Source organism: Haliotis rubra, unplaced genomic scaffold (assembly GCF_003918875.1).
Source record: "Haliotis rubra isolate DU_JTF1 unplaced genomic scaffold, ASM391887v1 Scf1325, whole genome shotgun sequence".
In the NCBI taxonomy this organism is placed as follows: Eukaryota; Metazoa; Mollusca; class Gastropoda; order Lepetellida; family Haliotidae; genus Haliotis; species Haliotis rubra.
Genome location: NW_025765254.1, coordinates 76,191 through 97,754, shown reverse-complemented (window position 1 = coordinate 97,754; position 21,564 = coordinate 76,191). Strand labels below are relative to the sequence as shown.

Below are 21,564 nucleotides of genomic sequence, written 5' to 3'. Positions count from 1 at the left end.
CTCTCTTAGTTACTAACGTGTCTTATTAAGAAAAACAACAGCCAGTCAAGCAGCAAGTTAATGTTGTTCGGTGTTCCGAGGAAACATCCGTATCAGACACGTTGTGTGAATTGCATCTTGGTTGAATTCTAATATGTCTTACTGTCAAGCATAAACCTGTTTCAAGAAGGTAGATATCCTGAATAAGGAATTGCGATGGAGTTTAACTATTGGAGACACAATTCGGCCAGATGGTTAAATTCAGGCAAATACCCTAAGCTGAGGAGAGAGTGGGTGAGTTTGGGTTACGCGGCTTTAGGAATATCATAGCAATATCACGGAGTCCGACACCGGAAATGGGCTTCACACATTTTGCCCATGTGGGAATCAAACCCGTGTGAGAACGAGCTTTAACCACTAAGCTACCCCACCCTCCCCAAGTCGAGGAGGTCTACAAGAACAGGACTAAAACTGGCATCTCCACCGTCCTGGCTAAAATGTGTATACATCTGAACATAAGATCAACAAAGTCCGAGCAAAACTCTGGAGTCCGTTACCGTAAACTTTCATTAATAACGATACCGTTCTATTGTCGAGGCTTCCACACTATTTTGGGACGGCAGGGTAGCCAAGAATAGTTTTTGTACAGAGTATATATACAACGCATATAGAAATATGTAAGCAGGTATACATTGTTGATACAAATGGGTTCTCCAATTATTACATGTAAAGTATCACAAGTTAGACAAGGTCATCAGGATAATTAACTGCGAATAATGTAGATCATGATCTAGCCAAGAAGTTAAAGCGTTCACTCGTCCCTCGGTTGCCTACATGGGTACAATGTGTGAAGCCCACTTCTGGTGTCACCAGCTGTGATATTGCTGTAATATTGCTAAAAGCGGCACTTACTTCACAATTGATAAAATGAGAAGCACAATACGCTTAATGCATGCCATTGAAGATACCTGGAGATGCCCCTTTCTGAAACAGTTCTCGTACACACTGTATGATTTCATCCTGATTTTGGTGAGAGTATGTTATTGAAGCGGACGGGGCTTTAGTTAAGTTTCGATAGTGCATTTGAAATGTGCCACGTTCAGTCACCCATCACAGACAACACTGTGCTGGGACTCTATCCTGGCACGGTTTCCCATGATGAGAACTGATATGACGTATTATCTGTTAACGCTGATAACACAGAACCCAAATGTCTCATAATGCTCTACTGGCAGCTAAAGATTTATGGGAACTGATTCGGCAACAACAATGTATGTGGGAACATAAATGCCAGCAACCGAACAGATGTACCTCAACATTGTCTGTTAAATGAAATAACATTTTACATTCACATATAATCACTATTAAAATAATATTTAAAGAATGATGTTTGTAAGAATATATGAAAATATTGAGTGAATATTAATTTCAAATTTTGGTTTGTTTGTATGTTGTCTGGCGGCGGTCTGTAAATAATCGAATGACCATGCAATCCAGTAATCATATTTTTCAAATTTGATTATATCAGCTGTTGGATAAAGATCCATGGAACTTGCTATCATCAATGGTGTGTGTCCAAGATTATCTTTCTGCTGACGTCTAATGTGTTTCTGATTTTTTAGGATATACTCGACCATATGGATCGTATATCCCTTCTGATGAGTGGAATATTAGATCTGTCTGTGGTTGGTTGGTATGCTGTTTAACACTACACTCGGCAATATTCCAGCAATATCACGGCAGTCTATGAATAATGTAGTGCGGACCAGACAATGCAGTGATCAGCAGCAATTTACACACTTTGGATACGATGACTTGTCAACCAATTTAGAGAGCCTGACCACCTGATCCCGTTAGTCTTTCAGCTTTAAGCTGTTGCTGCAATGTCCCTTTTAAGATTTTCTTCTAATAAATTCAGCTATTCTATCATAGCCCGCGGACGTTGCTACCATCAAAGGCGTCTGTCCATCATCATCCTTTCTGTTGACGTCTAAAGTGTTTCTGTGGTTGAGGACATACTCGACTACTTGGATCATTTCTCCTTTAACGGCCAAATGAAGAATGTTGCTGCCAGATTTATCTATCACTGTCATGTCAGCTCCATGACGAGCAAGTAACTTGAACATATGTAAACGTCCAGTCTTTGCTGCATACATTGCTGGTGTTTGTCCGTCCACGCCTATGACGTCCAAATCAACCTTCTCACTGTCCAAGAGCTTTTCTAATCCTGCATAGTCCCCCTCTTCGACTAGTTTTTGTACTTTGTTATTTTCTCTGGAGCGGTCTTGAGGTGCTCTCTCTGTTGCTGCAACACACAAAGTGCACATGCGTGAAATCGAGAACACGTATCACGAAAGGCAAGTTTATTTGCTGGAATCATCTTCTGGTTTTGTTTTGGAGTTCTCTCTAAAATCATTGTGAGTTTGACACAAAATTACTGACATAGTACATTTAACACTTCAGTGAGTTTTAGGTTTAGGTTTAGTCACATTGGCAGTAATCCAGCCATATAAGGACTAAAACAAGGCAATAAAACATCTTGAATATCACATACATGGATCTAAAACTGGCATGTAAACCTAAAACCCTCGACAATACAATATATAGCAGGCTATAGATCGCCAACAACTGAACGTTGTTCACCATAATAAGGACCATGGGACTTAGGTTCTGCACCATCGCCTCATCTGTTGGCAGTTGTGCTGTTTAAGAGGGCTAAACTATTTAACAATTAAATTCAGAATGCTTGGAAGCAGTTTCTGCATTTGTTTGTTGGAGAAGTATAATGAATGGTAAAATGGTGCCATTGTCTGGTATCTTTATCTGAAACCTAAGCAGATGTAATAAAGCAAACGGTATCCAGAATCAAGGTAAAAGCAGACTTCAAAGATACTCTGAACACTTTTTTTTCTATTCCATTGTTTCTCAATCAATATAATGAAAGGAATAACGGTTCCATTCATTGTGAACCTTCCTAAAACGGATTGCCATGATAATGGTGTCTCAGTTTAAGGTTGCACCCGTGAAGATTGGGTGATAGAATTGGTCTTCAGCAATTCATGCTTTATTGTAAGTGGCGACTAACGGGATCGTGTGGTTAGGTTCGAATATTTACAGACCGCGGCCATATAGTTGGAATATTGCTGAGTGTTGCGTTAAACAACAAACATCTAGAGCATCGATCTACATATTTGGACAAGCAGGTGGTATTTTACTGGCTGGAACCGACATATATGCAACCTAACCAGATCAGGACGTGAATATAACATGTCAGTGAAAAGGATACCCAGACTTGTTTTTCCACACAGACAAAATGATTCCACTTGGTGTAAAAGGCAAAAGTGCTGTGAAAAATTATATGAACAGATCACTGAAAACCACATGTATTGGCGAAAAGCTCTAACAGCTAACACGGCTCTGATTAGTTAAGTAGCATAGGGACGTTATCAGACAGGATCACTATCACATGTTTACCACTGCCGATAACCACTGGACTTGGAATGAATAACAATTCCTGGAGGAGTGAGTGAGTGAGTGAATTAAAGATTTTAGTCACATCGGAAATATTTCACCCATATCGTGACTAAAACAGTTATACAGAGTGCAATTCCTGGAAATTTCCTCAAATTACAATCAGTACAGTTTGTTATGAAATATATCAAAACTACTCACGGAAATAGAAATATTTTTTTTCGTACTTTTGAACACAACTAAAGTTTGATTGTTAAATATCCTATGACAAATTTCTTTCCTGATCACTTTTTGTACAATCACCCGAAATAGATGAGTTTATAGGAGAGCAACTCGTGTCATTTTTACACCTTCAAATTTCGGTTGTTCAGAATTTAGTATAACCCAGAAAGTTAATCTCTTAAAACAACATGCACCATCAGCACCCCGACATCAAAGGATTTTTACTGTAATAACGAATGTCTACTTCCAGGTAAGACACCGAAATTTCATCAGTCAAAATGTACGTTTCTTATGCAAGCTATAGTATGCAAGTTACATGTACACTCCATAGCGTAATATATTTTATGAAAAACGTCATATACTATTCATACGTTATTTCTTTTATCCTCATTAATATAGAAAATAATTGAGTAAGGTTTTTCTCAGTCCATTTTTCATGCCTGTGCTCTTGTTGAAAGTTTACTATTTTCATGAGTTCATTCATAGCTTTGCACAATCGCTATGGCAACGCACATACAAATACATCTTCCCCGTCTAACCAGTGCTGAGGGTAGTTGTTACCACCCGTTGTTGATTGTGATGTAAGTTGTAACATGTTTCTTAATTTGTTGGTAATATGCAAATGTTTGTTATTTTTCCCTGTAAAATGGTATTTTGGATGGTGATAAAAGGACCAAATTAAAGGCCTAGTTGTGAAAAATAGAGTTATTTCAATATTTGTTAAAACTACCTTTCAATGAAGTAATAAACAAATAAAGACCCAAAAACATTTCATTTTTATTTCCGTGAGTACTTTAGTTCGTTAGTCGCTCTCGAAAAGTTATGAGACAGAAACCGACTCCGCCCACTGATACCCGATCGACAAGATGCCGAATAATATCCATGTAAACGACTTGAGTGCGAACACATGACCCTGATTGTTATATCATACTAAGTATGTGTACAGCTAAGATCCTTAGAAACTGAACCAGCAAAACCAAATATTTAAAAAAACACCCCACACAAGTGCTAGACAAAAGAACATTTGTTATGTTTACAAACGGATGTATAATCGGCATATATTCTGGTGCATCCTCTCCACACAGGGTTCAAATACCGAATAGATTCATTATGGAATTTACTTATTCAGGCGTACTTCGGGCCTTAGTCGTCACTTTCTGAATCGGTCTCGGTGTCTGAGTCACTTGCCAGTCCTACTTCGATCACGATTCTGTCAATTTCTTTTTCTACTGCAATTTCCCGTGGCCAGTAGCCATCTTCAATGGTTTTAACATGTTTACAACATTCTGACCATTCCTTGGCACCGATTGCAGACATTCTCTAGTTTATGGCAACTCTTAGAGAAGATTTTGTGAACTGCAAGTTTTGTTTAGGAACATGATTTTTGACATTGGCCCAAATCAACTCAATTGGGTTCAATCCTGCGTGGTAAGGAGGAAGACGTAGTACATCATGGCCATGTTGTTTCAACATAGTGTCTTCTCTATAGACAGGGCCCGATTTGTTGGATTTTGGACACAACAGTCGGCTTTGAGCATTTTATCGTCAAATGCAATAGTGTGTCTTTGTAACCAAGCTTTTATGTTAGCCTTTGTCGGACATTTGTCCACTTGCTTGCCGTGGTATGGCGCATTATCCATAACAATGACGGAGTGGGGTGGAATGTGTGGGATAATTTTTCCTGCAGCCATTTGGTCAAAATTCATCTCGTCATGATAATCTGCTGATTTAAGCTTTGAGTCAAATACAAGTAAAGCATTTGGTACAAAACCGTTTTCGGAACCTGCATGAACAACAATAAGCCGAGGTACGGTACCGGACGGAGGCTGAACACCACTTATCACAACCTTACCATCAAGCTGCCAACATTTTGGGACAATGTGGTGTACATGCAACCTTGTTTTTTTATTGCACGTAAGTATTGCAAGTATTACCTAAACCCCATATCTTTCAGATTTTTTCGAAAGCATTCCTTTGAATCCTGGTAATGCAATTGGCTTCTTGCCATATCATATATCACATCTAGAGTAGGCAGTTGCTTTTGTACTCCATATAAACTTTGTACAAGTTGACGGACTGCACACCGGTCAAAATCATTAAGTTTGTGCTTGGAAGTTTTTTGGTTTGCGCAACTTGGTTGTACTAATAAAAGTAGGCCTACTCACACCCCTATCGCCTTCAGCTTTAATACGTTTTAAAGTTGCTTTGGAAAGACCAGTAGCCAGGCTACATTTTGACATAGCGTCTACTTTGGTTGCACAGGTCTTTCCCATATAAATAATAACATTGTAGGCTTACTCCCTTGCCTGAGAATGAACAATTTGTCCATGCTTCCCTTACTTGGGCATGTTAAATTAATTAAAATCTGCAAACATTCAAAAATTGACTCGTGTCGAGATGGTGTCTTGCTGAACTAAATCGAGACACGTGTTAAACAGAAGCGGTATTGAGTTCACGCCACGGTCAGCATATGTTGCATGTGCTTAATCGCCAATCTACCTGTAGCAACCAAGTGTATTCGTCTAAATTCCCTGCCCCGCCTACTTGTCACAAACGCGTGCACTGCGCAGGCTCATCTAATACGAGTCAAGCAGTACTCGGAATCTGGGCGCTTTCCTCACCAGTCGTCCCTTTCCACAACAGCCAAGTAGACTCATCGCCTTTTCACCTTATCAATGACTGTTATGTGCGAAAATAAGCACACCAATCAGAATTCCCGTCAAACTACTTCGGTCCTTCAGGAATATGGATCTTATCTTTATAAACTGAGATAAATCTGAGACAAATCCTCTATATCATCAGGAACACGATCATTCGAGAAGAACATTTGACATTTAGAAATCGATATTTAACAGATGAATTTTTACATAATGTTAATACGCATTGAATTTGGTGTTTATTTTAGAAAGAAATAGAAAATAATATATTTTGATGTCGAAATTTATCTATGAATGTGGTAAGAGACTGATGTTGCTAGTGTCGGATTGCAATATAGAGACAAATAGAACATTCATGCTGTGTTCATTCATTAAGCTGCATAGCCCAAAGAGGTATGGCAAAACATCATGAGATAATATATATTTTGACAGTGTAACAAAATGTGGACATTACCTTGGACACATGCTGCCTTTCCAGACCGAGTTTCCAAACATCTCGTATGCTGCTTGCAAGAGCCGATGGCACACGTACCATCAGTGACCTGAAGATATACATTCATTCATTACATATTGCATGTTCGACTGGTTTGATTTGAAGTGCGGGAGTATGTTATTTTCTCTCTGGTACATCAGACCACGACATTCAAAGTATATTTATTCGTACCATGTTTTGCATTTCGTGGACGAAAACCCTTTAACTTACGGCAACATTTCTTAGAATCGCTAATATCTGATGGTGTGACATCGAGAGATGGTGTAAATCCAGCTAAGTGTCCATGCAGGTAGCAAAAGTACTGTAAGTCCCCATGGCCTCAAGTATGGTGATCTACCTTCATTTGTTGGCAATCTATAGCCCATTTTTGAATTGTATTTTTGCTTTCTAGAGTTATCATTTTATGGTAGCAAGCTAGTTTTAAATCTAATTATGTGATGGTCTAGTTATTTCACTGTCTTTCGTCGACAGGTGTTTCGTGATCTTTTGCAGAAGAGAAGATGATAAGGTTGATGAGGTGACTAATAAATGTTGACTATAATGGTGAGGTGATTGAATGATGAGATGCTTCACTGCGGCATGGTATCTCAGTGAGATAGCACTATAAAACTAGATTATATCTATGCTAGTACAAGCAGCCACACATAAACACACATGCACGTCGTCATATGAGCGAAATATTCTTACGGACAACGTTAAACTCCATTTTACCTTACCTCACTTTTAGCGACGATACTCCAGCTGAGTGAGTGAGTGAGTAATTTATACGCTGCTGTTACCAATATTCCAGCAATATATGGCGGGGGACATCAGAATTGGGCTTCACACATTGTGGGCTACCCCACGCCCTACATCATCTGAACAAGCCCATGTAGAGTGTGTGGGTCAAAGGTCACATCAGCAGAATTTCAGCAACATCGTGACTATGAAAGGGCAGTAAAATGATTAGAATATCACAGCTTTAGATTTAAAACAAGAAAGTACCCATACAATGATATATTTCAAATAACGGTAGATCACCATTCTTGAGCCCATAGGAACTTACGTTACATTTGTTACCTGCGTTGCCCCTAGCTGGCTTTACACCATGCCCTCGGCTGTTGTCGATTATGGACAATGCTAGCCATGAATCAGAATTACGTATATTGTACCATTAAAATCCCGGGAGCCTTAAATTTACGAGGACGTGGTCTTATATACCCTCTCAGGAGGAGAGGTAATTCAACCCCCTTCGAGAATACAGCAAATAACGATTATATTTGCGTATTTGATCTATCGATTTTATGATAGCATATATCTATGTATCTATGCATAAAACAAATCAATCAAAATTTGGTGTTCAATTCTACTTGTTTTAAAAACTCAAATAGAAACATTTAAGTGAAAACTTGAAAGATCCTTCACGAATCAAGCTTTGAAATATTTTTCCCTTGTGATGTCAAAGACAATAGTTATTCAGGGCATGCTTGGCAGTAATTCTTTCATCACAAGGGATGTGTGTGTGTGTGTGTGTGTATCTGAAAGAACCCTGGAATTTCGAGGATTTGCTTGCTGCTTCTGCGTTACTTTGATTCCTTTTTCGTTGCTTCGAGTAAATTCTCGATTCTTCAGGTATTTTCCCTATATTTTCATTAATTGCTCGTTTATTGCGGTTTCTGATAGTTTTGGAATTGACGCAATTTATTAGATGGAGAAGATTGTTTGTTCAAATTTCAATATTTTCTCGTTGCTTCGAGTATTTTCTCGTTCCTAAACATATTTTCTCATTGCTTTGATTAGTTTCTCTTTTTACTAGAAAACACTTTAAGCAACGAGAAGATAATTGAAGCAACGAAAAAGTAGTTGAGAAAATAATCGAAACAACAAGAAAATAATCGAAGGAAGGAAGCAACTTTCGCTGAAACATATATGTCATGCTTCCATGACAGCACTTCTAAGTGACAGCACGCGGCTTTCGTAGAAATCGACCCATTATCTGAATAGAAATTAACAGTTTTCGTTTCTTGCGGTTTGTGATACTTTTTTAATTGCGGTAAATTATTTGATCATATTACATAACTTTGATATTGGAATTCGTGAATTGATTTTAGATACATAATTTCATCAAAACTGGCGTTAGAATGAAAATATTACATCAGATAATGTCCTTGCTCTTATAGATTTTAGTTATGAATAATGTAACAATCTATAAGAATTACCCACCGAAACACAAATATAAATTAATATTACACAAATACAATGGAGCATTATCGTAAACAGTTCAAGGAACAGTTTCTATTTCTGCGACCCGTGAAGATGCGTTTTAGAAATGATCTTCTGCAACACAGGCCTGCCGTAAGAGGTGACTAATAGGATCGGGTTGTCAGGCTCGCTGACTTCGTTGCCACATGCCATCGTATCCCAATTATGCTGTTCATGCTGTTGATCACTGGGTTGTCTGGTCCAGACTCGATATTTTACAGACAGTCAGAATATTGCTGAGTGCGACGTTAAACAACAAACATAGTTGCTAAAGATAGATTCTAATTGGGATCTTCACCGTAACAATAAGGACACTAACAACATGCTACTCACTTTAGCTCGAACAACGTATCCTTCTTCGGGTTTCTCTGCTTTCGTGTTTAAAAGACGGCAGACTAAAGTTCCAATGTTACATTCAATATTCACACATGAACCATATTCAGTACATCTTAGTTGACATAATTTGATGCCAATGTTCTGAAACGAAGCAATTACACCTGTCGATACGTCGTTCGTCTGTAGCTTGCAGCTTGAAAATTCCAATGCCACGAAGGCTGTAAACGCAAAGGAGACTATCCAGAAATGATTTTGAATCTCCATTCTGATTTCCGAGGAATGGGACTGAAATAGATGTTGCTCGAGCGACTGCTGGAGTTCAAAGAACATCAAATGAGATACCTAAAAGCGTGGATATGTCACGTGACTACCAATCAATATACCAAGGTGAGACTGATACTACGTGCTGTCACTAGAGTCGAGCCAGTTGAAGTCCCATTTACAAACACATTCCAATAGTGGTAATATTTATTGTCTGAAAGAGTAGGTTTTACAGCTGGATCTGTCCTTCGTCTACTGGGAAGGCAACGTGTCCTACCTGACCAGTCGAATGTATATGTTATATTGTTTATATTCCATATAACAATGTACGATTTTTAACAAACAACGTTTCAAGTTGATGTGCTTGTGTATGACAAAATCTATCAGTAGATCAATGGACAGATTACTCATCTTGTACAGTCCGACTCCACTGTTGTCTACCCGTTAAGATCAGGGTTATAATTGTTTTCCAGCAAACCATGCTTGTCATAACAAGCGACTAACGGGATCAGGTGGTCAGGCTCGCTGACTTAGTTGACACATGCCATCGTATCCCAGTTGTGTAGATCGATGCTCATCGATCACTGGATTGTCTGGCCCAGACTCGATTATTTACAAACCGACGCCATATAGCTGCAATAGTGCAGCGTTAAACAACAAACCAAACAACAAAATCGTAGCTATGATATGGCTATGCATGTAGTTTTGAAACGGAATGACCACAATATATAATCTGAAAGTTCTATAAAACACAGATTATAGTACTTTAGGTGGTCTAGTCCGGGATGCGAACCCACACAGTACGGTAACATTTCAGCCATACTGTTACAAGTTATATATTGATAAAAAAAATGTGTCCTTAGCAGCCCTTCATAACAGTCTTGTGTCACCAAATTCAGTCCTCTGGAGATAGGCTAATGTAACGTGATTTTACAGCCGCTTCTTGGCATTTGCTCCACCTTTATGGTGTCTGTGTTGTTGAACGTCTCATCAGTAGAGTGAGTGAGTTTAGTTTTACGCCGCACTCAGCAATATTCCAGCTATATGGTGGCAGTCAGTACATCATCTCTGTGGCGTCAGTCTGTAGTGAGTGAGTGAGTTCAAATTTATATAGCGATATAAAATTCATATAGATATAGACATATATAGCGCTGACGACAAGTTCAACAATATAAAGTATAGTCTTGCGACAAGCATGCGTTACTGAAGACCAATTCTAACCCGGATCTTCACGGATCAGTTGGAGTAGTAAGTTAAGACGAGATAAGATAAGATAAGATAAGATAGGATAAGATCAGATAAAATGGAACAACTTTATTTCCAATTTCGGTGTAGATTCTAACACAGTCGTGAACCAAGTGATGTTCAGGGTAGTGTATGGAGGCATATATACAGATACGATGTTGCAAGCATTATTAAATGCAAATATTGGACAACGCTTTACCTTCACATCATGGTATCGAAATTCCGGATGCACCAATATATCTTCGAAAATTTTATGTATTTTATTTCACAATAAAATTGTTGGCTAAACCATTGAACGATTGGTGAATAATATATTAATTTGGTATCTGGAAACCAGCAACTTAATTACAAATATACAATGTGGTATCCGGAAAATCGAAGTACCATTGATCATTTGGTATGATTAGAATCCTTTGTTACAAATTCCACAGTATCTAAGCAACACGTAGTCCCAATTTTCTTTGATCCTGAGAATCTACGGTCCTTAGGCTACGATACTACTTAGAAGCACAGCAGTTTGAAGGAGTTACATGATTTCGGTTTGAGAGGTCGTTTACCAGACAGGCAATTTCAATGCTTTCTGGTCATTACAGTCAGGATAAGGGATAAACATAGAGGCTTTTCTGGGTTTCATCTTCTATTTATTGTTTCGTTCAAGGTTTCAGGGCTTGTTCTGGCCCAATCAACCGGTAGAACTAAAGGATCAGGGAGTCCAAGAAGGCAGTATTTGGAGGACACTACTTCTGATCCCATACTGTGATTAGAAAGCTGCCATTAGATCTTATATCCGTGATCTAATGCAAAAGAAGTGTCACACACAAGTAGGTATCAATAAATTACTTTAAATTAAACCAACCATTGGTCACACCTACTTGAGTTGTTAGTCCAGATTTGAGGATGTCATTATGCGAGGATGTCGCATTGGCCATACTAAATATACACACGAATACTTATTAAACGGTGAGGATGCTCCGTTTTCTACCCCTTGTGATGAAAGAATCACAGTCAATCATGTCATGCTTGATCATGTTGATTAAGATAAGGACGACTTTGATGGATGAATAATTTCTTTTTTCAGGTAATGCGATGTTTCGATACAGATTCCTCTATCGACGTCAAAGGAGAAGTTGACAACGATAGAACGATACAAGAATCACAGTCAATCATCTCATGCTTGACCATGTTGATTAAGATAAGGACGAATTTTACGGATGAATAATTTCTTTTTTCAGGTAATGCGATGTTTCGATACAGATTCCTCTATCGACGTCAAAGGAGAAGTTGACAACGATACAAGAATCTGTATCGAAACGTCACATTACCTGAATATAGAAGTTCTTCATCCATAAAGTTTATCTTTATCTGACTCTCTAACTTCAAAAAATGCCAATAAAAATGTGTTCATTTTTCCATCACAGGGGATAAGTATTTCAATGACAAAACATTAAAGGATGTGTTATGGTTAATAAATTTGCCGTGACAAAAGTTTAAGAGTCCCCTTTGAACCAGCAAAATAGAACAAAGACAAGTCTAAATTATTCAATAATATATTGAGCAAACAATGAACAAACTACAATGAATAACGATACAGATTTCTAGTAAAATGCAATTAAGTCACAAATCTAAAATATTGGGTCACAAAAATAAAATATTTAACTCACCAGCGGCTTGACATTCACGGTGAGAACAGATATACTGATTGAAGGTTGTTTACAATGACAGTAGTTGAATATATAAGCACGGTCCTCAAATGTTGACAGACAGACTTGACGACGGTAGGCAGATGTATCAGATCGATGACGGCAGGCACATGTGTATAACTCCAGACATGTGATCAGTTCTTATGTGTGGCACACGTCAACAACCAGCCTTTATATAGCTTACACAGTTCTAGAGCATTCTAGTAAAGCCAGGCAGCATCATTATCCAATCAAAATGTTCACGAAGACAGGAAGTCAAAACAAAATACAGCCAGCTAAGGGAGGCAACTCTGAAGTGCTATCACAAAGGACTACCGCTAAAAATACTATTGCCAGTGAACATATATGATGCGAGATGCGAGCCAAAACCCACACTCACAGTCACATGGAGGTTACACTCGGTATTGACCTTGAATCGTGTAAGACACGCAAATGACATTTTGAATGTTCGCATTCACCAATAAATTCAAACTAAATCATCCGAGGGCCATGTTTGTACAGACATGGTTTTGTTTGAAAATCGGTGTTTTTTTTTTTTTTAACTGAGCAATTATCATCATAATATCAACCCGAATTCCAATCATTTTGTCGATTTTTATGCGTCAAAGGATCATACGGGTCCATCGTGGTCCCCACGAGAAGTTTTATGTACGTGTTGAAAACCTATTATTGGAAAAATAAAGGGGGTACTTAATCACGTTCTTCGTATATAGAAACTGATTGTGTGAATTGTTAAAATTCTCTGGGTGTTGTTTCCCGGCTGACCTGATTGGCAGAGCAAAGTGAAAATTCACGTGATATGGTTTACAGAGCATCACGTTAGAACCGGCAGACATCTTGGCTTCAGCGACTACAAGGTGGAAGCACTTGAGTCTCTGAAGTTCTTAAAGCGTCAAGTTAGATCCGAATAATATTAAGTTTGCAGCGACTATAAAATGGAAGCATCACGACATTGATATAGAATGTTAAAGAGATGTCATGCTAAGAATTTGCAGGGATTGCGAAACACATGAATGGTTATGAAGTTTCAGCTGCAACTATCAACTCATTTTTCAGTAAGGGAATAGCCTGAAGATTGGGAGTTTTGAAGATACATTTGACTTTTCATCATAACGTGTCTTGTTAAGTGTCGACTGGTGACTGAACTAAACTTTATGCACAATCGGCATTAGACTGACTGACTGACTGAGTTTGGTTTTACGCCGCTTTTAGCAATATTCCAGCAACATCACGGCGGGGGACACCAGAAACGGGCTTCACATATTGTACTCATGTGGGAATTCGAACCCGGGTCTTCGGCGTGACGAGCCAACGCTTTAACCATTACGCTACCCCACCACCCCATCGGCATTAGAAACAACATTAACATCATATACATCCGAAGGTACAACATGCATCAACAACTTCTCCGATCAGTGAGAAAGGATATCAGTGTCCAATAGTCAATTTTGAAGCATTTTGTTTGTGTTATGAATACACATTTAGAAAGTGGTCAAACTTAGCACAAGAGTTGTTTAACAAACGATCATAGTTTGAAATCGCTATTATTGGTTTTTATTACAAGGTGGTATGCACATAAAATGAAACACCGAGAACAAGTAGGGTTGGTCTAAGTTAACGCTCATCATGTACCGCACGTGCATTTGTTTCTCCGTTCCAACTACTGCGCTTACCCCCTTGTAATACAAACCAGTCATAGCGATTTGAAACTATGATCATTTGTTAAACAACGTTTATCCTAACTTGAATAAAGTTTGAGTTTTAAATGGTCAAATGGCAAGATACAATTATGAGGATTCACAATCTTAATTTCATTATATTTGATTAACATTTTTGTTGAAAGTGAAATTCATCGGTACGTTTTCACTGCAAACAGACTATAGCAATATTATAGCAATATCAATAGAACACCAGGACACCAGAAATGGGCTTCACAAAGCGTTCGCTCGTCCCTCGGTTGCCTAAATCGGTACAATGTGTGAAGCCCATTTCTGGCGTCCCCTGGCGTGATATTGCTGTAATATTGCTAAAAGCGGCATAAACTTACTCACTTCACACTTGATATATTGAGAAGCACAATACGTGTAATATTGGAAGATGTTATGTAGACACGCGTTTCGCCTTTCTGAAACAATTCTCGTGCAAATGATTTCATCCTGATTTTGGTGAGAGAATGTTCTTGAAGCGGACGGGGCTTTAGTTAAGTTTCGACAGTGCATTTGTAGTAAGCCAGGTTCCTTCCCTTTAGTCGCCACTCACAGACAACACTGTGCTGGGACTCTATCCTGGCACGGTTTCCCATGATGGGAACTGATATGAAGTATTATCTGTTAACGCTGATAACACAGAACCCATATGTCTCATAATGCTCTACTGGCAGCTAAAGATTATTCGGAACTGATTCGGCAACAACGTTAACAATGTATGTGTGAACATAAATGCCAGGAACTGAACAAATGTACGTCACCATTGTCTGTTAAATCAAGTAACATTTTACATTCACATATAATCACTAATAGAATAATATTTAAATTTATGAATTTACAGAGTGAATATTTTTCATATTTTGGTATGCTTGTTATTTAATGCCGCACACAGCAATATGGTTGCGGTCTGTAAATAATCGAATGCCCAGGCGATCCAGAGGTAAACAGCATATATTTCAAATTTAATTAGCTCAGCTATTGGTTGAAGATCCATGAAATTTGCTGTCACCAATGGTGTCTGTCCAACATTATCTTTTCTGCTGACGTCTAATGTGTTTCTGTTTTTTAGGATATACTCGACCATATGGATCGTATATCCCTTCTGTTGAGTGGAATATTAGATCTGTCTGTGGTTGGTCGGTTTGCTGTTTAACGCTGCACTCAGCAATATTCCAGCAATATCACGGCAGTCTATGAATAATGTAGTGCGGACCAGACAATGCAGTGATCACCAGCATTAGTGTCAATTTACCCAATTTGGATACGATGACTTGTGTCAACCAAGTCAGAGAGCCTGATCACCTGATCCCGTTAGTCTTTCAGCTTCAAGCCCTTGCTGCAATGCACTTTTTAAGATTTTCTCTAATACTTTCAACTATTCTATCATAGCCCGCGGACGTTGCTACCATCAAAGGCGTCTGTCCATCATCATCCTTTCTGTTGACGTCTAAAGTGTTTCTGTGGTTAAGGACATACTCGACTATACGGATCCTTCTTCCTTTAACGGCCAAATGAAGAATGTTGCTACCAGATTTATCTATCACTGTCATGTCAGCTCCATGACTTGCAAGTAACTTGAACATATTTAAACGTCCAGTCTTTGCTGCATACATTGCTGGTGTTTGTCCGTCCACGCCTATGACGTCAAAATCAACCTTCTCACTATCCAAGAGCTTTTCTAATCCTGCATAGTCCCTCTCTTCGACTAGTTTTTGTACTTTGTTATTTTCTCTGGAGCGGTCTTGAGGTGCTCTCTCTGTTGCTGCAACACACGAAGTGCACATGCGTGAAATCAATGAATTCGAGAACATGTATTACGAAAGGCGAGTTAATATGCTGGAATCATCTTCTGAAACACAATACGTACAATTGTCTAAAATTATATACTCTTTGTAACAGAAATTCCAACCCCACTAACTGACATAGTACATTTCAGACTGAGTGAGTTGAGAGTTTTAGGTTTAGTCACATCGGCAGTATTCCAGCCGAATAAGGACTAAAACTGGTTATACATTCATGACAAATAAACCCGGAATATAAAAACCTACTGACAAAGGACAATAAAGCACCTAGAATGTCACATATATGGATGTAAAACTAGCATGTAAACCTAAACCCATAGACAGTAGAATATATAGCAGGCTATAGATCGCCAACAACTGACCGTTGTTCACCATAATAAGGACCATTGGGACTTAGGTTCTGCACCATCGCCTCATCCATTGGCAATTGTGCTGTTTAAGAGGGCTAAACTATAACAATTAAATTCAGAATGCCTGGAAGCAGTTTCTGCATTTGTTTGTTGGAGAAGTAAAGTGAATAGAAAAATGGTGTGATTGTCTGTTATCTTTATCTGAAACCTGTGCAGATGTAATAAAGCAAACGGTATCCAGAATCAAAGTAAAAGCAGACTTCAAGGTACTCAGGTTTTTCCATTACATTGTTTCTCAATCAGTATAATGAAAGGAATAACGGTACCATTCATTGTGAACCTACGTAAAACAGAGTGCCATGATAACGGATGTCTCAGTTTAAGGTTCCACCCTTGAAGAATGGGTGACAGAATTGGTCTCCAGCAATTCATGCTTATTGTAAGTGGCGACTAACGGGATCGTGTAGTTAGGTTCGAATATTTACAGACCGCGGCCATATAGTTGGAATATTGCTGAGTGTTGCGTTAAACAACAAACATCTAGAGCATCGATCTACATATTTGGACAAGCAGGTGGTATTTTATTAGCTGGAACCGACATATATGTAACCTAACCAGATCAGGACTTGAATATAACATGTCAGTGAAAAGGATACCCAGACTTGTTTTTCCACACAAAAAATGATTCCACTTGGTGTAAAAGGCAAAAGTGCTGTGAACAGATCACTGGAAACCACATGTATTGGCGAAAAGCTCTAACAGCTAACACGGCTCTGATTAGTTAAGTAGCATAGGGGACGTTATCAGACAGGATCACTTTCACACGTTTACCACTGTCGATAACCAGTGGACTTGGAATGAATAACAATTCCTGGAGTGAGTGAGTGAGTGAGTGAGTGAAGATTTTTAGTCACATCGGAAATATTTCACCCATATCGTGACTAAAACAGTTATACAGTGTGCAATTTCCGGAAATGTCCTCAAATTACATTCAGTACAGTTTGTTATGAAATATATCAAAACTACTCACGGACACAGACATATTGTTTTCGTACTTTGAACACAACTAAAGTTTGATTGTTAAATATCCTATGACAACTTTTGTTCTGATCACTTTTTGTACAATCATCCGAAATAGATGAGTTTATAGGAGAGCAACTCGTGTCATTTTTACACCTTGAAATTTCGGTTTGTCAGAATTTAGTATAACCCAGGAAGTTAATCTCCTAAAACAACATGCACCATCAGCACCCCGACATCAAAGGATTTTTACTGTAATAACGAATGTCTACTTCCAGGTAAGACACCGAAATTTCATCAGTCAAAATGTGCGTTTCTTATTCAAGCTATAGTATGCAAGTGACATGCACACTCCATAGCGTAATATATTTTATCAAAAACGTCATATACTATTCATCCTTTATTTCTCTTATCCTAATTGATATACAAAATAATTAATTAAAGTTTTTCTCAGTCCATTGTTCATGCCTGTGCTCTTGTTGAAAGTTTACTATTTTCACGAGTTCATTCATAGCCTTGAGTGTCAATTGTACAATCGCAATGGCAACGCACATTCCAATACATCTTCCCGTGTTACCAGTGCTGCGGGTAGTTGTTACCACCCGTTGTTGATTGTGATGTAAGTTGTAACTTGTTTCTTAATTTGTAGGTAATATGTAAAAGTTTGTTATTTTTTCCTGTAAAATGGTATTTTGGATGGTGATAGAAGGACCAAATTAAAGGCATAGTTGTGAAAAATAGATGGGTTATTTCAATATTTGTTGAAACTACCTTTCAATGAAATAATAAACAAATAAAGGCCCAAAAACATTTTATTTTTATTTCCTTGAGTACTTTAGGTCGTTAGTCGCTCTCGAAAAGTTATGAGGTAGAAATGGACTCCGCCAACTGATACCTGATCGACAAGATGCCGAATAATATTCATGCAAACGACTTGAGTGCGATCACATGACCCTGCTCAAAGTCCAGTAATCTGATGTACTACTATTAGATGAGCCACGACCTGAGAAATGACCCCAATTTGCATATATGGGAACGCCATCCAGAACATTCTATTTGAAAATGAGGGAAACAGGTTTTGTCTAAGACTTAAAAAGTTCAATTTCCTTGTGCAATCGTGTGTATATCATACTAAGTATGTGTACAGCTAAGATCCTTAGAAACTGAACCAACAAAACCAAATATTTACAAAACACCCCACATACGTGCTAGAGAAAAGAACATTTGTTATGTTTACAAACGGATGTATAATCGGCATATATTCTGATGCATCCTCTCCACACAGGGGTCAAATACCGAATAGATCCAGATGATGGATTTTACTGATTTAGGCGTACTTCGGACCTTAGTCGTTACTTTCTGAATCGGTCTCGGTGTCTGAATCACTTGCCTGTCCTACTTCGATCACGATACTGTCAATTTCTTTTTCTACTGCAATTTCCCGTGGCCAGTAGCCATTTTCAATGGTTGTAACATGGTAACAACATTCGGACCATTCCTTGGCACCGATTGCAGACATTCTCTCGTTTATGGCAACTCTTAGCGAAGTTTTTGTGAACTGCAAGTTTTGTTTAGGAACATAATTTTTGACACTGGCCCAAATCAACTCAGTTGGGTTCACTTCTGCGTGGTAAGGAGGAAGACGTAGTACATCATGGCCATGTTGTTTCAACATAGTGTCTACTCTATAGACAGGGCCCGATTTGTTGGATTTTGCCAGCCAACAGTCGGCTTAGAGCATTTGATCGTCCAATGCAATATTGTGTCTTTGTAACCAAGCTTTGATATCATCTTTTATGTTAGCCTTTGTTGGACATTTGTCCACTTGCTTGCCGTGGTATGGCGCATTATCCATAACAATGACGGAGTAGGGTGGAATGTGTGGGATCATTTTTCCAGCAGCCATTTGGTCAAAATTCATCTCGTCATTATAATCTGCTGATTTGAGCTTTGAGTCAAATACAAGTAAAGCATTTGGTACAAAACCGTTTTCGGAACCTGCATGAACAACAATAAGCCGAGGTACGGTACCGGACGGAGGCTGAACCCCATTATCACAACCTTATCATCAAGCTGCCAACATTTTGGGACAATGTGGTGTACATGCAACCTTGTTTTTATTGCACGTAAGTATTGCATGCGCTTTGCAACGATGTCTTTTCGTGCCATTAAAACCTTACGATTTGACTGTGTTTTCGCCACCTAAACCCCATGTCTTTCAGATTTTTCGAGCTTTCCTTTGAATCCTGGTAATGCAATTGACTTCTTGCCATATCATATATCACATCTAGAGTAGGCAGTTGCTTTTGTACTCCATATAAACTTTGTACAAGTTTGTGCTTGAAAATTTTGGGTTTGCGCAACTTGGTTGGACTAATAAAAGTAGGCCTATTCGCACCCCTATCACCTTCATCTTTAATACGTTTTAAAGTTGCTTTGGTAAGACCAGTAGCCAGGCTACTTTTTGACATAGCATCTACTTTGGTTGCACACGTCTTTTCCATATAAATAATAACATTGTAGGCTTACTCCCTTGCCTGAGAATGAACAATTTGTCCATGCTTCCCTAACTTGTTAAATTAATTAAAATCTGCAAACATTCAAAAATTGACTCGTGTCGAGATGGTATCTTGCTGAACTAAATCGCTCTACGAGACACGTGTTAAACAGAAGCGGTATTGAGTTCACGCCACGGTCAGCACGCCAATCTACCTGCAGCAACCAAGTGTATTCGTCTAAATTCCCTGCCCCGCCTACTTGTCACAAACGCGTGTACTGCACAGGCTCATCTAATGAGTCAAGCAGTACTCGGAATCTGGGCGCTTTCGTCACCACTCGTCCCTTTCCGCAACAGTTAATTAGCCTCATAGCCTTTTCACCTTATCAATGCCTGTTATGTGCGAAAATAAGCACACCAATCAGAATTCCCGTCAAACTACTTCGGTCAAAGGATCCTTCAGGAATATGGATCTTATCTTTCTAAACTGAGATAAATCTGAGACAAATCCTCTATATCGTCAGGAACACGATCATTTGAGAAGAACATTTGACACTTACAAATCGATATTTAACAGATGAATTTTTACATAATGTTAATACTCATTGAATTTGGTGTTTATTTTAGAATGAAATAGAAAATATTATATTTTGATGTCGAAATTCATCCATGAATGTGGTAAGAGACTGATGTTGCTAGTGTCGGATTGCAATATAGAGACAAATAGAACATTCATGCTGTGTCCATTCATTAAGCTGCATAGCCCAAAGAAGTATGGCAAAAACATCATGAGATAATATATATTTTGACAGTGTAACAAAATGTGGACATTACCTTGGACACATGCTGCCTTTCCAGACCGAGTTTCCAAACATCTCGTATGCTGCTTGCAAGAGCCGATGGCACACGTACCATCAGTGACCTGAAGATATACATTCATTCATTACTTATTGCATGTTCGACTGGTTTGATTTGAAGTGCGGGAGTATGTTATTTTCTCTCTGGTACATCAGACCACGACATTCAAAGTATATTTATTCGTACCATGTTTTGCATTTCGTGGACGAAAACCCTTTAACTTGCGGCTACATTTGTTAGAATCGCTAACATCTGATGGTGTGACATCGAGGGATGGTGTAAATCCAGCTAAGTTCCATGCAGGTAGAAAAAGTACTGTATGTCCCCATGGTCTCAAGTATGGTGATCAACCTTCATTTGTTGGCGATCTATAGCCCACTTTCGTATTGTATTTTTGCTTTCAAGAGTTATCGTTTTATGGTAGCAAGCTAGTTTGAAATCTAATTCTGTTATGGTCTAGTTATTTGACTGTCTTTCGTCGACAGGTGTTTCGTGATCTTTTGCAGAAGAGAAGACGATTAGGTTGATAAGGTGACTTATAAATGTTGACTATAATGGTGAGGTGACTAAATGATGAGATGCTTGAATGCGGCATGGTATCTCAGTGAGCTAGCACTATAAAACTAGATTATATCTATGCTAGTACAAGCAGCCACACATACACACACATGCACGTCGTCATATGAGCGAACTATTCTTACATACGACGTTAAACTCCATTTACCT

At 38.6% G+C, this 21,564-nt stretch overlaps 2 protein-coding genes across 2 annotated transcripts; both read right to left on the bottom strand.

Moving 5' to 3' along the window:
• Positions 1 to 1,871: 1,871 nt before the first annotated feature.
• Positions 1,872 to 4,989, bottom strand: LOC124267626 (ankyrin repeat-containing protein DDB_G0279043-like). Its single transcript, XM_046702587.1, has 2 exons — positions 4,827 to 4,989; positions 1,872 to 2,284 (listed from the first exon to the last, which is right to left on the bottom strand). The coding sequence occupies exons 1-2, from the start codon at positions 4,987 to 4,989 to the stop codon at positions 1,872 to 1,874; spliced, it is 576 nt and encodes a 191-aa protein (XP_046558543.1).
• A 10,647-nt stretch (positions 4,990 to 15,636) lies between these two features.
• LOC124267625 (delta-latroinsectotoxin-Lt1a-like) lies at positions 15,637 to 19,002 on the bottom strand. Its single transcript, XM_046702586.1, has 2 exons — positions 18,840 to 19,002; positions 15,637 to 16,073 (listed from the first exon to the last, which is right to left on the bottom strand). The coding sequence occupies exons 1-2, from the start codon at positions 19,000 to 19,002 to the stop codon at positions 15,637 to 15,639; spliced, it is 600 nt and encodes a 199-aa protein (XP_046558542.1).
• Positions 19,003 to 21,564: the final 2,562 nt, after the last annotated feature.